Raw genomic sequence first — 16,486 nt, forward strand, 5'->3', positions numbered from 1 at the left:
ATGTAATTATTGTACTCTTTCTTTTTTTTTTTTTTTTAGCTAATTTATTGCTAGTTATTTCTCCTTTACTTTCCTATTCACATGCCTTCCAAATACACGTGAGTGGATATAAATAAAGATAGAGAAAATTAATCTTTTAGTTTTTTAATATTTTAACTCACTTATAACTCAGTCATTTAATTATGACTCGGTGTGATTCAATCTCTCAACTTTTGACTTTCCTATAACTCAGTCCCTAATCCTTTTACATTTAATTTTAATCCCCAAATAATTATCCTACATTGCAAGAAATATTAATTAACATCATTAAAAAATGAAAATGTGTCCTCTAACTCAACTCCTGTATGATACCCACGCAATCAGATTCCTCCGCCCATTTCTCCGGCGGCAGCATCTCCTTTCTCTGCTTCTTCAGCCACATCGTTGGCTTCTCCACCCAACCCCTGATTGATTCCTCATGGCGCCGACTCAAATGGAAGGAAGGCCCAAATAAAGGCCAATTTTTTTTTTGGTGCTAAAGTACGGCAATTCTATTCAAGGCACTGTTAGGTACTAAACGTGGATACCTCTCTTGATTTGAACCTTAGTTCATCACGTTGTGAGGGACTAATCTCTTCTGTTAAACCCAACTCAGTTCGTCACATTGTGAGGGACTAATTTCTTCTGCTAAATCTAACTCCTATTGGTTAAAAGCCGAGTTAAAGGCACGTACAGTCGAAAATGTTCATTTGAAGCCGCTTAAATACTTCTAACGACTTCACGATAGCCCATCGCCTACTTCTCAATCTCACTAATGTTTCTTACCATATTTGTTATCTATGCTTTGCTTTCTCTCCTCCAGTGAAGATGTCGTCCCTTCTATACAAACATTGCAATTCACACATTGGGTCATACCTTCTCTTGCTCATTATAGCAACTTTCCAAGATAAAAAGCAAACGTTAGAAAATATTGGAAAAAGCACACAAACATTTAAATGGCTAAACAAATCTATAACCATTTTTTTTATAGTCTAAGTCTTCTAATACTTTCAAGTCTTCCCATCTTCTCGAGAAAAAATTAGAATATTAATACATTCATTTTCATATCATTTTCCATTCTTGTTTAATTTCCATAGCCAAATCGTTTGAAACACTTTAAAAAGATAAAAGTCGCTTAAGCAACAAATTAAAGGAGTGTTTTTCCAATTCAATTAGAGGTTTTCTAGAAATACAACTTCTAGCTTTTGAAATAAGAAAAATATCCTTTAAATTATCATTTAGACTTTTTATGTTTAGTTCATATTATAACAACATCAATGACTTGTGGCGTTACAGAGAAACTGCACACAATCATATAAATCTTGAAACGATTATTTGTGGGATGTTTTTAATTTCAAACAAGAATGTTTGCAAATAATTAGCTTTTGAATTAATGAATTTCTGAGGAGACCGGAGCTGCCATTGCTTTTAAACGACCCATTAAAAAAAAACAATAAAAAGATAAGGGAATAAAAGAGAAGGAAAGTAAATTACACGCTGGTGAAAAAAAATTAATTCATCAACTTAGTGGGATGGTATATGATGACTTCCACTTTGTGCGGTGCCCAAATATTGTTAATTTTTCTTTTTCATCGTCTTCTAATTTTTTTAACAGTAGCTTTTGTCTCTTGGGAAATGTAATCCGAAAGCTAAACTAAAGTTAATTTTAAAAATTGTCAGGAAGGTCTTAGAAGTTGATTATAACCTCACCATAGCGGGTTGGGAAAACACGCAATGACCAAACAATATGATGTTTCATTCATTAACATTAATAATTAATTAATAAAGTTATGGAAGTCGTCAACTATACTATCCCGATAACATGAATTTTTCCCTCAGCGTGTAATTTACTTCTTACCCCCCCCCAAAAAAAACACGTCCTCTCTAATTATTTTAAGAATTAAAGGAAATTTGCCTTTGGACTATTTCGCGGGTAGCACTAATTATTAGCACAAACTATTAGCAAAGCAATATTGCCCGTTGAAGAGTCAAAATCATTGCAGTATCGCCCCTTGTCTGACCACATTAATGTTGACTGTTAATCTTACATTAATTTTAGATTAAAGAGAATTTTTACATTAATATAAAAACTAGTTTAGAGATTGAATTTGATTATAAGTATAAGATCTTAATATACTTTATATCTTATATTTATTATTTTTCTTCCAATTAATTTTTGTAACTTATAATTTAATGTTTTACAGAATGTTTGTTATAATTAACTAATTTATTTAAATTTTTTAATTAAATCAAATTAGTTAAGTAGCTCTTATATTAAAGATTAGATATATTAATTATCCGAATCAACAGAGTCATAGATTTAATCATACTAAGATTTATATTTTCAAGCTTTTCTTTCATATTGTAATTTTTTTCTGAACATAGAGGAGGACCGACTTGTAATAAGGGGGAAAAAATACCTCACATGCTGTATAGTTCAAGTTTTCGATTTGACGTAAAATCCTCTTCGGGTCCCTCCTTTTCAGCTTGACAAGATTTATTCTGAGAACATTAGCAACATTAGGAACAATTTTTTTTATTAATTTTTATTCTATCCATTCAGTTATACAATTTAACATCAACTAATAATCGGACGTCATGGTGGATTTTTTATTGAGTGAAGAAAGAGGGACAATTTTATTCACAAAAGGCAAATCAGCGTATGCATTAACATAAAATTGATCTAATGTTACTAAAAAGAGTGGAGTTTAGTAAAAGAAGTTAGTCTCTCATAACATGGTGAACTAAAGTTTGAATCCTCATCGAAAGAGATGTTGACATTTAATGCTCAATAATATCTCGAATAAAACTACATCCAATAAGAGAATACACATGCGTAGCGAAAAGGAAAAAAAACCAACTTTAATTTGTATCACTAATAGTATTGGGCCCAGACCGTATCATAACACTCTACTCACTAATCCTTAATTAAAATAATGAAATATTTATAATTAATTTCAACACCTTAGAACAGTAGTTAATATGACTTTGTAGAAAATATGGGAGGGAGTACTTGAAATGAGCAGATTTCAAGTAGGCATTGGAAACATGCTCGTGTTGCTCTGCACCTGATTGTTGCTCTGCACCTGATTATCTGAGCTGACTTTTTTATTTAATGTTAATTATATTTAACACTTCCCCGATTCTCAAAACAAGAATTACATTATAAAATGGATGGAAGGAGTAACTGAGAGGTTATTTGTATATCTAGCCTGAACAAGGCATGACTTTGTCATTTTAAGCTAATCGTACAAACCAAAATGGAACAGAGCATCTCAAGCTTCGAAACAGAATGTTATAAGATCCTCTCATCTTCCACAAATTAATAGCAACTCACCGTAGCAAGTTACAAATTAATATCCAACATGTCAACGTACATATAAATCTTATCTTACAGATTACAACACTCACATGCCTTTTCGTTTTGATTGTTACACTTACACCTGAAACCTCAAATACAGACGCATAATATCTTTTTATTTGATTCTAAATCATAACTCATGATCGAACTTTAGAGTAACAATCATATATCACATTCAAGACTATTCATCAAAGGTTCCTTAACAACATGAGACACCCAGACACACATAACTATTATTACAAAATATTCTCTTCTCCCAATTCACTAAATCTAAGATAACAAAAGGGCATTCAGTAGGCTACGCTATCGGAGTCCTTGACCATGCAAAACAGCAGCAAAGCTCCTTATTCCTTGAGGCAGAACTCAGTATTTGAAGCAGAGGAACGATCAGAGTAGGCATAGCTGCTATTTCACTTGCATCCCATATTGAAAAACAAACAAGATAAAACATAATCAGCTAAGAACAGAATTTTTTTAGGAAATAGAAGAAATTAAAAGGAAAAAGGAAAATACTAACAATATTTGAAAAGTTAAGGCGTGGCTAATTTATTACCTCAAGGGAGATCTGTTTTTGATATTCGACCGAATCTTTTGAACCAGAGGGTGAAGGCAACATAAAGTTGATCTTTCAAGTGATCAAACCATCGGAAAAATCTGTGTCTCCATGCTCTGATGAGGAAGAGAGAACCACAAATTCCCCAGAAGCCCGCCGCAAATCCAACCCCCATGCCAAGATACAATGACTTCAGAAAGCCGTCGTCTTCATCTCTTTCAGCTGGCTTTGAGTTGTCATGAGTTTCTTCTTTTTTGTTGCACTTCTTTGGAAGAGGATCTCCACAAAGTTCATGATTGCCAACAAAACTCCAAGAATCAAAACTTTGAATTTGGGTTCCCAGTGGAATTTGTCCGATGAGATTGTTGTATGAGAGGTTCAAACAAGCAAGAAAAGACAAATTAGATATGGTAGAAGGAATTTCTCCAGAAAGTCTGTTGTAGCTGAGATCCAGAGATTCTAAGTTTTCCAGGGCTCCAATTTCTTTAGAAATCTTTCCAGTCAAATGGTTTCGAGACAGGTTTAAGGACCACAGTAGAGTAATACTGAATAATTCTTCAGGAATTTCTCCAGATAAGCTATTAGCAGAAAGATCAATAACACCTCCTGTAAAATATGCTGAAGGTTGGTAATCTAACTCCCTTCCCTTAGTAAATATGCGCATCATTTCACGAAGATCGAAATATGAGCTGATGTTATTTGGATTTGTGATGTTGCATAAGCAAGAAGGTATAGATCCAAAAAGCTTATTATTAGCAAGCTCTAGTATCTGCAAAGAAGAGAGCATGCATATTCCTGGTGGAATATTACCCATAAATTGGTTGGTCCTTAATTTAAGAACTTCCAAAGATCGTGCCATATACGGATTTGGCAAACTTCCAGAAAAATTATTTTTCTCTAAAATGAGGAATTGCAAATTTGTCCAATTAAGCATGCCTGATGAAAATTCGCCAGAGAAACTATTATCACTCAAATCCAACGATTGAAGTCTCAATGAAGCAAATGAGGGAGGAACTTTACCTATTAGCTTGTTACTCCCCAAACTAAGGAATTCCAATGATTTTTGATTGGTCCAACAATCGGGAAGTGCTCCACTCAAATGATTATATGACAAGTCCAATTCAACCAAGTTGCTTTCTCCGTTACCCTCTAATTGGCACAATAATGAGAAAATAGATCCCGATAAGGAGCTGTGAGATGCATAAAAATAAGAGACATTTGCTGATAGTGTGACACTGGATATGTCATCACTAATTAAGTTATCTGAGATATCAACATCTTCTATTCCTGCTACAAAGTTCCAAAATATATCCTTATCAATTGTTGAAATCCCTGATCCAGAAATATCTAGTGTCCTTAAAGACTGTTGTGTATATAGCCATGGTGGAACATTAGGACCTATGCTTGTGTTACTCATATCCAATACCTCAAGTTGAAATGATGGTACCCATTTAGGATCAAAGTCATATTTGAAACTATTTGAACTTAAACCCAATGATTTTAAACTTGAGAGACCGGCAAAAAAATTTTCTGTAAGAACACCAACCAAGAAATTGTGCCAAACGTCTAAATCAATTAAATTATGGAGTTGTCCCAAGGTTACTGGAATATTGCCGTTCAATTGATTGTTGAACAAGCGTAAGTAGAGCAAGGAAGAAATATTTCCAAGAGACGATGGAATTATGCCATGGAACAAATTGTGATAGATGTCCAAGTCTTGCAATTGTTCAAATTGGCCTAACCAATCTGGAATTGATCCTTCAAAATTATTATACCCTAAAGCTAAATACTTGAGATTTTGAAGATTGAGCAAAGACTTTGGCAATTGTCCATAGAAATTGCAATCATGAAGGCCAAGATCATAGATGTGATTGGTGATATTAAAGAATGAATCAGGTAATTTTGACTTCACCGTATAAAAGTTGCGAGAAAGATCAAGAACTTCAAGTGACGTAAAATTAGCATAATCGAGGGAAGGAAAATCTCTTAATCCACATTGACTCAAGTGTAACTCATAGAGTGAAGGAAGCATGGCTATATGCTGGAGCCATTTGGTATCATTTCCAATATCACTGCCACTAAGGTTAAGATATTTTAAAGAAGAAAGTTGGGAAAGCCAATGAAGGTCATTAATGACTAAATCACTATTGTATGAAAAGTCAAGATAAAGCAGAGCAACAGAGAAACTTGCTGAATGATTGGAAGGAGTAGTAAGTGATTGGTTGTGAAATTTGTGAGCATCAAAGGGAGGTTTGGAGATTTGGCATGGTGGCATACTCACAGTTATGAAGCGATTGTCGCTCAAGTCCAAGTGGTTGAGAAATTCAAGTTGAAGCACACACAAATTAATCTCACCTTCTAAACCATTGTTGAAAAGAGAAAGCTCTGTGACTCTTCTGGTGATGTTGTCGCAGTGAACTCCCTCCCATAAACAGCAATCTTCTTCAATACTCCAAGATGAGAGTTTGTCGTTTGGACCAACCACTCCTTGTTTGAAGATTAAAAGCAGCCTTTCATCATTTTTATTGCAACTGATCACCCTGTTGGATGTTGTTGCAAATAACAGAAACAACAAAAGAAAAGATATTTGTGAAGCGAAGCTCGCCATTGTGGTAAGTGAGTTCGAGTATGATGGCCTCAATGAAGTCTTTACATTATATGTGTGTGTGTGTGTGAATGTTTATATACACACACACATATATTGGAAAATCTAAAGTAAACAAAAATTTAAATGCCTTAAAAAATTGATAACCGCATGATATTTCTTATTGTCAAGTCTACTAATATTTTCAAGTCTTCCTGTCTTTTCAATGGAAAATTGTGTCATGAATAGAAAATACCACAGATATAATATATGATATATTTAGATCCTTTTAAAGTTAGCAGGTGTTAGGAAAAAACTGGAGACAATTATGTGTAAAAATATTGAAGGCTAATACCTCAGTGATTTTATTTTATTTTTAAAATGTTTGCAAACAAAACAAATCCTATATGGGCTTCATGAATGGCATGGAGCTTAAAGAATAATCATCACTATTTTATGGCTTATAAATGAAATAACTTATGACAAATTTTATATTTTATATTGTTATTAATTATAAAAGGAGTACAAGGAGTATACAAACACGCACTCACGTAATGAACTCAAAGCGCATTAATTTTATTTATTTTGTTTTTAGTCCATTCTTATTCAATTTCCACGGCCAAATCGTTTGAAACACTTCAAAAAGATAAAAGTCGCTTAAGCAACAAATTAAAGGATTTTTTTTCCCATTCAATTAGAGGTTTTCTAGAAATACAACTTCTAGCTTTTGAAATAAGAAAAATATCCTTTAAATTATCATTTAGACTTTTTATGTTTAGTTCATATCATAACAACATCAATGACTTGTAGCCTTACAGAGAAACTGCACACAATCATATAAATCTTGAAATGATTATTTGTGGGATGTTTTTAATTTCAAATGAGAATGTTTGCAAATAATTCACACATAATACAATGATGTTCCTAGTCTTTTAATTCTTTTCCAAGAAACTTCACGACTTTCATGTCAAATGTTACTAGAATCTAGACTAATTGAGATCAAGCCAAATTTGACATATTGACCGAGACATTGCCCCATCCAGAACGCTTGTAAATTATTCGTCCCAAACTGTACTCAAGTTCAGTCTCCGCTCATTCATATTGAAACCCACCAAGGAGCTTCCATTGTTTTCTTCCAAACTATACCCCATTCATGACGCTCATAAAGTCTTTAGTTCTTTTCCAAGAAGCTTCACAACTTTCAACGATATTTATTGGGGCCAATACTAATTTGAATCATGCGAGAAAAGATGTAACGTATTGAAGATATTGCCCCATCCGTGACACTTGTAAAATCTTTATCCCAAATTATACTCAATTTCAATCTTTTGCTCATTAATGGAACCCACCATGAAGGTTCCATGCTTATCATCTCTTTCAATTTCCTTTGATAAAAGAGATCCTCAACTGCAAGTGACCTCTGTTAAACTGATACAAACCCCTTTACCGGTTAAAAGAGGAGGTCAAGGATAGTATGTGACGATAAATCAAGTCATTTTACTCATCTGTGGCCTGCAACTACTTTGCAAGGAAGGGGAGTAATGTAATGTATTATGGTAGTAATTGAAACAATAGATTCTCTAAGTGCATCGCCAATTCGTCATAGTTCATTGGAGAAACTTTGAAAAATAGTTTATGTAGAACGACACATTTTAATTATTTTTTGATGATTTTTCTAACACACACATCACCAAATGCCTCTTATACCCATTGGCGAAACTTGTCTGGGAGATTTTTTCTTTTAACAGAAAAAAATCATTCACACCTTTTGAAAGAGTCACTAAATCAAGTTACTCAATATTTGGCGATTCTGCACAAAAAGCAACTCAAAATTCTACTTTGTTATGTGATTTTCTCTCCTGGGGTTACGTGACAATTTTTTTTTTAATAGCAGGAGAACAAAAAATGGGCCTTTTCAGGGCCCATATATGATTATATATGATTTAGGCATTTGACATAATGAATATAAGTAAATTGATGTAATTATTGTACTCTTTCTTTTTTTTTTTTTTCTTTTTAGCTAATTTATTGCTAGTTATTTCTCCTTTACTTTCCTATTCACATGCCTTCCAAATACATGTGAGTGGATATAAATAAAGATAGGGAAAATTAATCTTTTAGTTTTTCAATGTTTTAACTCACCTATAACTCAGTCATTTAACTATAACTCGGTGTAACTCAATCTGTCAACTTTTGACTCTTCTATAACTCAGTCCCTAATCCTTTTACATTTAATTTTAATCCCCAAATAATTATCCCACATGGCAAGAAATATTAATTAACATCATTAAAAAATGAAAATGTGTCTTCCAACTCAACTCCTGTATGATACCATGCAATCGGATTCCTCCGCCCATTTCTCCGGCAGCATCTCCTTTCTCCGCTTCTTCAGCCCCATTGTTGGCTTCTCCACCCAACCACTGATTGATTCTTCATGGCGCCGACTCAAATGGAAGGAAGGCCCAAATGAAGGCCAATTTTTTTTTTGGTGCTAAAGTACGGCAATTCGGTTCAAGACACTGTTGGGTACTAAGCGTGGATACCTCTCCCGATTTGAACCTTGGTTTGTCACGTTGTGAGAGACTAATTTCTTCTGCTAAACCCAACTTCTATTGGTTAAAGGCCGAGTTAAAGGCACGTACAGTCGAAAATGTTCATTGGAAGCCGCTTAAATACTTCTAACGACTTCACGAAATTAAAGCCCATCGCGCCCACCTATGAATCTCACTAATATTTCTTACCATATTTGTTATCTATGCTTTGCTTTCTCTCCTCCAGTGAAGATGTCGTCCCTTCTATACAAACATTGCAATTCACACATTGGGTCATACCTTCTCTTGCTCATTATAGCAACTTTCCAAGATAAAAAGCAAACGTTAGAAAATATTGGAAAAAGCACACAAACATTTAAATGGCTAAACAAATCTATAACCATTTTTTTTATAGTCTAAGTCTTCTAATACTTTCAAGTCTTCCCATCTTTTCGAGAAAAAATTGGAATATTAATACATTCATTTTTATATCATTTTCCATTCTTATTCAATTTCCACAGCCAAATCGTTTGAAACACTTCAAAAAGATAAAAGTCGCTCGAGCAACAAATTAAAGGATTTTTTTTCCAATTCAATTAGAGGTTTTCTAGAAATACAACTTCTAGCTTTTGAAATAAGAAAAATATCCTTTAATTATCATTTAGACTTTTTATGTTTAGTTCATATTATAACAACATCAACGACTTGTGGCGTTACAGAGAAACTGCACACAATCATGTAAATCTTGAAATGATTATTTGTGGGATGCTTTTAATTTCAAACGAGAATGTTTGCAAATAATTAGCTTTTGAATTAATGAATTTCTGAAGAGACTGGAGTTGCCATCACTACAAAAGAACAGACTTTAGGCGACGACTTTTGGCGATGATAAAAAAAGTTGCCGCTGAAAGTGACACTAAAAAGTCGCTGCTGAAACTAAGATTTTCAGCGACGACTTTTTTTTGTCGCCCCTGAAAGTAGACTTTGAGTAGTGACTTTTTTAGTTGCCGCTGAAAGTTCGCTGCTGAAATCAAGACTTTCAGCGGCGACAAAAGTGTAAGTGGACTTTTAGCGGCGACAAAAAAAGTTGTCGTTGAAAGTTCGCTGCTGAAACTAAGACTTTAAGTGGCGACAAAAGTGAAGCCGCTAAAGGTAGACTTTCAGCGGCGACTTTTTTTGTCGCTGCTGAAAGTATAATATAATAATATATATATTTTACTTTTCAATATTAATAAACAAATTCAATCTGGCTCAGTGGCAAGAAAATTAGACACGAAAGGAGGCGGTCACGAGTTTGAACCTGGAAGAAGACACATTTAAGGTGAAAATATTTGGACGATGATGTGGCGAGGAGGAGTGATGTGGCAATTATGTCGAGGTGGCTAGTGATGATGTGGCCACCGATGGCGATGACGTGGCGGTCGACGGTGATGACGTGGCACTGGTAACGATGACGTGGCATTGGTAAAGCCAATTCTTCTTAGGCATTACTTTTAGCGGTGACAAAAAAGTCGCGCAGAAAATACTTTCGGCAGTGACATTTGTCGCCGTTGAAAAGTCTTTTGGCGGCGACAAGAATGTCACCACCAAAAGTGTTTGGCAACGATTTTTCAAGTCGCCGCTAAAAACTTTTAGTGGCGACTTTTATACTTTCAGCGGTGACTTTTGTCGCCGCTGAAAGTCAATTTTTTTGTAGTGCATTGCTTTTCAACGACCCATTAAAAAAAACAATAAAAAGATAAGGGAATAAAAGAGAAGGAAAGTAAATTACACGCTGGTGGAAAAAAATTAATTCATCAACTTAGCGGGATGGTATATGATGACTTCCACCTCGTGCGGTGCCCAAATATTGTTAATTTTTCTTTTTCATCGTCTTCTAATTTTTTTTAATGGCAGCTTTTGTCTCTTGGGAAATGTAATCCGAAAGCTAAACTAAGGTTAATTTTAAAAATTGTCAGGAAGGTCTTAGAAGTTGATTAACCTCACCATAGTGGGTTGGAAAAACACGCAATGACCAAATAATATGATGTTTCATTCATTAACATTAATAATTAATTAAGAAAGTTATGGAAGTCGTCACCTATACTATCCCGATAACATGAATTTTTCCCCTCGGCGTGTAATTTACTTCTTACCCTCCCCCCCAAAAAAACAGGCCCTCTCTAATTATTTTAAGATTAAAGGACATTTGCCTTTGGACTATTTCGCCGGTAGCACTAATTATTAGCATGAACTATTAGCAAAGCAATATTGCCCGTTGAAGAGTCAAAATCATTGCAGTATCGCCCCTTGTCTGACCACATTAATGTTGACTGTTAATCTTACATTAATTTTAGATTAAAGAGAATTTTTACATTAATATAAAAGCTAGTTTGGAGATTGAATTTGATCATAAGTATAAAATCTTAATATACTTTATATCTTATATTTATTATTTTTCTTCCAATTAATTTCTGTAACTTATAATTTAATGTTTTACAGAATGTTTGTTATAATTAACTAATTTATTTGACTTTTTAAATTAAATCAAATTAGTCAAGTAGTTCTTATATTAAAAATTGAATGTATTAATTATCCTAATCAAGAGAGTCATAGATTGAATCATACTAATATTTATATTTTCATGCTTTTCTTTCATATTGTAATTTTTTTCTGAACATAGAGGAGGACCGACTTGTAATAAGGGGGAAAAAAATACCTCACATCACATGCTATATAGTTCAAGTTTTCGATTTGACGTAAAATCCTCTTCGGGTCCCTCCTTTTCAACTTGACAAGATTTATTTTGAGAACATTAGGAACATTAGGAACAATTTTTTTTATTAATTTTTATTCTATCCATTCAGTTATACGATTTAACATCAAAATTTGCCATCTATATCATCTGCTCTTTATATATATATTTATATATATATATAATTGTCTAAATATTGAAGTCATCTTTTCAACTAATAATCGGACATCATGGTGGATTGTTGATTGGATGAAGAAAGGGGGAAAATTTTATTCACAGAAGACAAACTAGTACATGCATCAACACAAAATTGACTGAGGTTATTAATAGGAGTTGAGTCTAGTAGAAGAAGCCAGTCTCTCACGACATGGTAAACTTAAGTTTGAATCCTTACCGAAAAAGATGCTCGCATTTAATGCTCGACAATATTTTAAATAAAATTATATCTAAAAGAGGATACATATGCATGGCGAAAAGAAAAAAACAACCAACTTTAATTTGTATCACTAATAATATTGGGTCCAGTCCGGATCATAACACTCTACTCAGTAATCCTTAATTAAATTTAATGAAATATTTATAATCAATTTCAACATCTTAGAACAGTTGTTAATATGACATCGTAGAAAATATGGGAGGGAGTACTTGAAATAAGCAGATTTCAAGTAGGCATTAGAAACATGCTCGTGTTACTATGCACCTGATTATCTGAGCCGACTTTTTTATTTAATTTTCATTATATTTAACACTTCTCCAATTCTCAATACAAGGCATGACTCTGTCATTCGAAGCTACTCGTATAAACCAAAATGGAACAGAGTATCTCAAGCTTCGAAACAGAATGTTATAAGATCCTCTAATCTTCCACAAATTGATAGCTACACACTGTAGCAAGTTACAAATTAATATCCAACATGTTGATATACATATAAATCTTATCTTACAGATTACAACACTCACATGCCTTTTTGTTTTGATTGTTACACTTACACCTGAAATCTCAATACAGACGCGTAATATCTTTTTATTTGGTTCTAAATCATAACTCATGATCGAACTTTAGAGTAACAATCATATATCACATTCAAGACTATTCATCAAAGGTTCCTTAACAACATGAGACACCCAGACACACATATAACTATTAGTAAAAAATGTTCTCTTCTCATAACTCACTAAATCTACGATAACAAAAGGGCATTCAGTAGGCTATGCTATTAGAGCCCTTGACCATGCAAAACAGCAGCAAAGCTTTTATTCCTTGAAGCAGAACTCAGTATTTGAATCAGAGGAACGATCAGAGTAGTGATAGCTATTTCACTTGCATCCCATATTGAAAAACAAACAAGATAAAACATAATCAGCTAAGAACAGAATTTTTTTAGGAAATAGAAGAAATTAAAAGGAAACAGAAAATACTAACAATACTTGAAAAATTAAGGCATGGCTAATTTATTACCTCAAGGGAGATCTGTTTTTGATATTTAACCGAATCTTTTGAACCAGAGGGTGAAGGCAACATAAAGTTGATCTGTCAAGTGATCAAACCATCGGAAAAATCTGTGTCTCCATGCTCTGATAAGGAAGAGAGAACCACAAATTCCCCAGAAGGCCGCCGCAAATCCAACCCCCATACCAAGATACATTGACTTCAGAAAGCCATCGTCTTCATCTCCTTCAGGTGGCTTTGAGTCGTCATGAGTTTCGTCTTTTTTGTTGCACTTCTTTGGAAGAGGATCTCCACAAAGTTCATGATTGCCAACAAAACTCCAGGTATCAAAACCTTGAATTTGGGTTCCCAATGGAATTTGTCCGATGAGATTGTTATATGAGAGATTCAAACAAGCAAGAAAGGACAAATTAGATATGGTAGAAGGAATTTCTCCAGAAAGTCTGTTGTGGCTAAGGTCCAGAGATTCTAAGTTTTTCAGGGCTCCAATTTCTTTAGGAATCTTTCCAGTCAAATGGTTTCGAGACAAGTTTAATGACCACATTAGAGTGATACTAAACAATTCTTTAGGAATTTCTCCAGATAAGCTATTACCAGAAAGATCAATAACACTACTTCTGAAATATCTAGCAAATTGGTAGTCTAACTCCCTTCCCTTAGTAAATATGCGCATCATTTCACGAAGATCGAAATATGAGCTGATGTTATTTGGATTTGTGATGTTGCATAAGCAAGAAGGTATAGATCCAAAAAGCTTATTATCAGCAAGCTCTAGTATCCGCAAAGAAGAGAGCATGCATATTCCTGGTGGAATATTACCCATAAATTGGTTGGTCCTTAATTTAAGAACTTCCAAAGATCGTGCCATATACGGATTTGGCAAACTTCCAGAAAAATTATTTTTCTCTAAAATGAGGAATCTCAAATTTGTCCAATTAAGCATGCTTGATGAAAATTCACTAGAGAAACTATTATCACTCAAATCTAACTGTTCAAGTCCCAGTGAAGCAAAGGAGGGAGGAACTTTACCTATTAGCTTGTTACTCCCCAAACTAAGGAATTCCAATGATTTCCGATTGGTCCAACAATCGGGAAGTGCTCCGCTCAAATGATTATATGACAAGTCCAATTCAACCAACTTGCTTTCTCCATTACCCTCTAATTGGCACAATAATGAGAAAACAGATCCCGATAAGGAGGTGTGAGATGCATAAAAATAAGAGACATTTGCTGATAGTGTGACACCGGATATGTCATCACTAATTAAGTTATTTGAGATATCAACGTATTCTATTCCTGCTACAAAGTTCCAAAATATATCCTTATCAATTGTTGAAATCCCTGATCCAGAAATATTTAGTTCCCTTAAAGACTGTTGTGTATATAGCCATGGTGGAACATTAGGACCTATGCTTGTGTTAGCCATATACAATGTCTCAAGTTGAAATGATGGTACCCATTTAGGATCAAAGTCAGATTTGAAACTATTTGAACTTAAGCCCAATGTTGTTAAACTTGAGAGACCGGCAAAAAATTTTTCTGTAAGAACACCAACCAAGAAATTGTGCGTAATTTCTATTTGAATTAAGTTATGGAGTTATCCCAAGGTTTCTGGAAGATTGCCTTTCAATTGATTGTGGGACAAGTCTAAGCAGAACAGGGAAGAAATATTTCCAAGAGATGATGGAATTGCACCATGGAACAAATTCTAAGAGATATACAAGGACTGCAACTCTTCATATTGGCCGAGCCAATCTGGAATTAATCCTTCAAGATTATTATAATGAAAATCTAAGTACTTGAGGTTCTTTAGATTGAGCAAGGACTTTGTTAATTGGCCATAGAAATTGCAAGCACGAAGGTTAAGATGATGGATGTGATGGGTGATATTAAAAAATGAATTAGGTAACTTTGACTTTACCATATAAAAATTATAAGAAAGATCAAGAACTTCAAGTGATGTAAGATTGATATAATCAAGGGATGGAAAATCTCCGAGTCCACAATCATGTAAGTGTAACTTAGAGAGTGTAGGAAGCATGGCTATATGCTGGAGCCATTTGGTATCATTTCTAATATGACCGTAACTAAGATCAAGATATTTTAAGGAAGAAAGTTGAGAAAGCCAATGAAGGTCATTTATGACTAAATCATCATTATATGAAAAATTAAGATAACGTAGAGCAACAGAGCTTGTTGAGTGATTGGAAGGAGCAGCAAGTGATTGGTTGTGAAATTTTTTTAGCATCAAAGGGAGATTTGGAGATTTGGCATGGTGGCATACTCACAGTTTTGAAATAATTGAGGCTCAAGTCCAAGTGGTTGAGAAATTCAAGTTGAAGCACACACAGATTAATGTCACCTTCTAATGAATGAGTGAAGAGAGAAAGCTCCGTGGCTCTGCCAGTGGTGATGTCGCAGTGAACTACCTCCCATAAACAGCAATCTTCTTCAGAAGTCCAAGAAGAGAGTTTGTTGTCTGGATCAACCACTCCTTGTTTGAAGATTAAAAGCAACCTTTCATCATTTTCATTGCAACTCATCACCCTGTTTAATGATCTTGTAAATAGCAGAAACAACAAAACAGAGGAAATCTGTGAAGCGAATCTAGCCATTGTGGTAAGTGAGCTCGAGTATGATGGCCTCAATGAAGTCTTTACATTATATATATATATATATATATATATTGGAAAATCTAAAGTAAACAAAAACTTTAAATGCCTTAAAAAATTGATAACCGCATGATATTTCTTATTGTCAAGTATACTAATATTTCCAAGTCTTCCCGTCTTTTCAATAAAAAATCATGTCATGAATAAGAAAGTACCATAGATATAATATATGATATATTTAGATCCTTTTAAAGATAGCAGGTGTTAGGGAAAAAGTGGAGACAATTATGTGTAAAAATATTGAAGGCTAATAGCTCAGTGATTTTATTTTATTTTTAAAATGTTTGCAATCAAAACAAATCCTACATGGGCTCCATGAATGGCATGGAGCTTAAAGAATCATCATCACTATTTTATGACTTATAAATAAAATAACTTATAACAAATTTTATTTTTTTATATTGTTATTAATTATAAAAGGAGTATAAGGAGTATACAAACACGCACTCACGTAATGAAGTCAACGTGAATTAATTTTATTTATTTATTTTAGTCCAGAAATGAATAAATTAATTCAGATAATCGAAATTTGAATAAATATTTTGCTCTAAAGTTTGATTTTCTTGGCTAAGAAATTCGACAA

At 33.8% G+C, this 16,486-nt stretch overlaps 2 protein-coding genes across 2 annotated transcripts; both read right to left on the bottom strand.

Annotated features, from left to right (window-relative positions):
* Positions 1-4,454: 4,454 nt before the first annotated feature.
* LOC114742705 (receptor-like protein EIX2) lies at positions 4,455-6,540 on the bottom strand. Its single transcript, XM_028930928.1, has 2 exons — positions 4,605-6,540; positions 4,455-4,510 (listed from the first exon to the last, which is right to left on the bottom strand). The coding sequence occupies exons 1-2, from the start codon at positions 6,538-6,540 to the stop codon at positions 4,455-4,457; spliced, it is 1,992 nt and encodes a 663-aa protein (XP_028786761.1).
* Positions 6,541-13,265: 6,725 nt separating this feature from the next.
* Positions 13,266-15,846, bottom strand: LOC114742706 (receptor-like protein EIX2). The gene is made up of 2 exons (XM_028930929.1): positions 15,594-15,846; positions 13,266-14,770 (listed from the first exon to the last, which is right to left on the bottom strand). The coding sequence occupies exons 1-2, from the start codon at positions 15,844-15,846 to the stop codon at positions 13,266-13,268; spliced, it is 1,758 nt and encodes a 585-aa protein (XP_028786762.1).
* Between the last annotated feature and the right edge of the window lie 640 nt (positions 15,847-16,486).

Source organism: Neltuma alba, unplaced genomic scaffold (genome assembly GCF_004799145.2).
Source record: "Neltuma alba isolate B1F8T4 unplaced genomic scaffold, ASM479914v2 tig00003861_pilon, whole genome shotgun sequence".
Lineage (NCBI taxonomy): Eukaryota > Viridiplantae > Streptophyta > Magnoliopsida > Fabales > Fabaceae > Neltuma > Neltuma alba.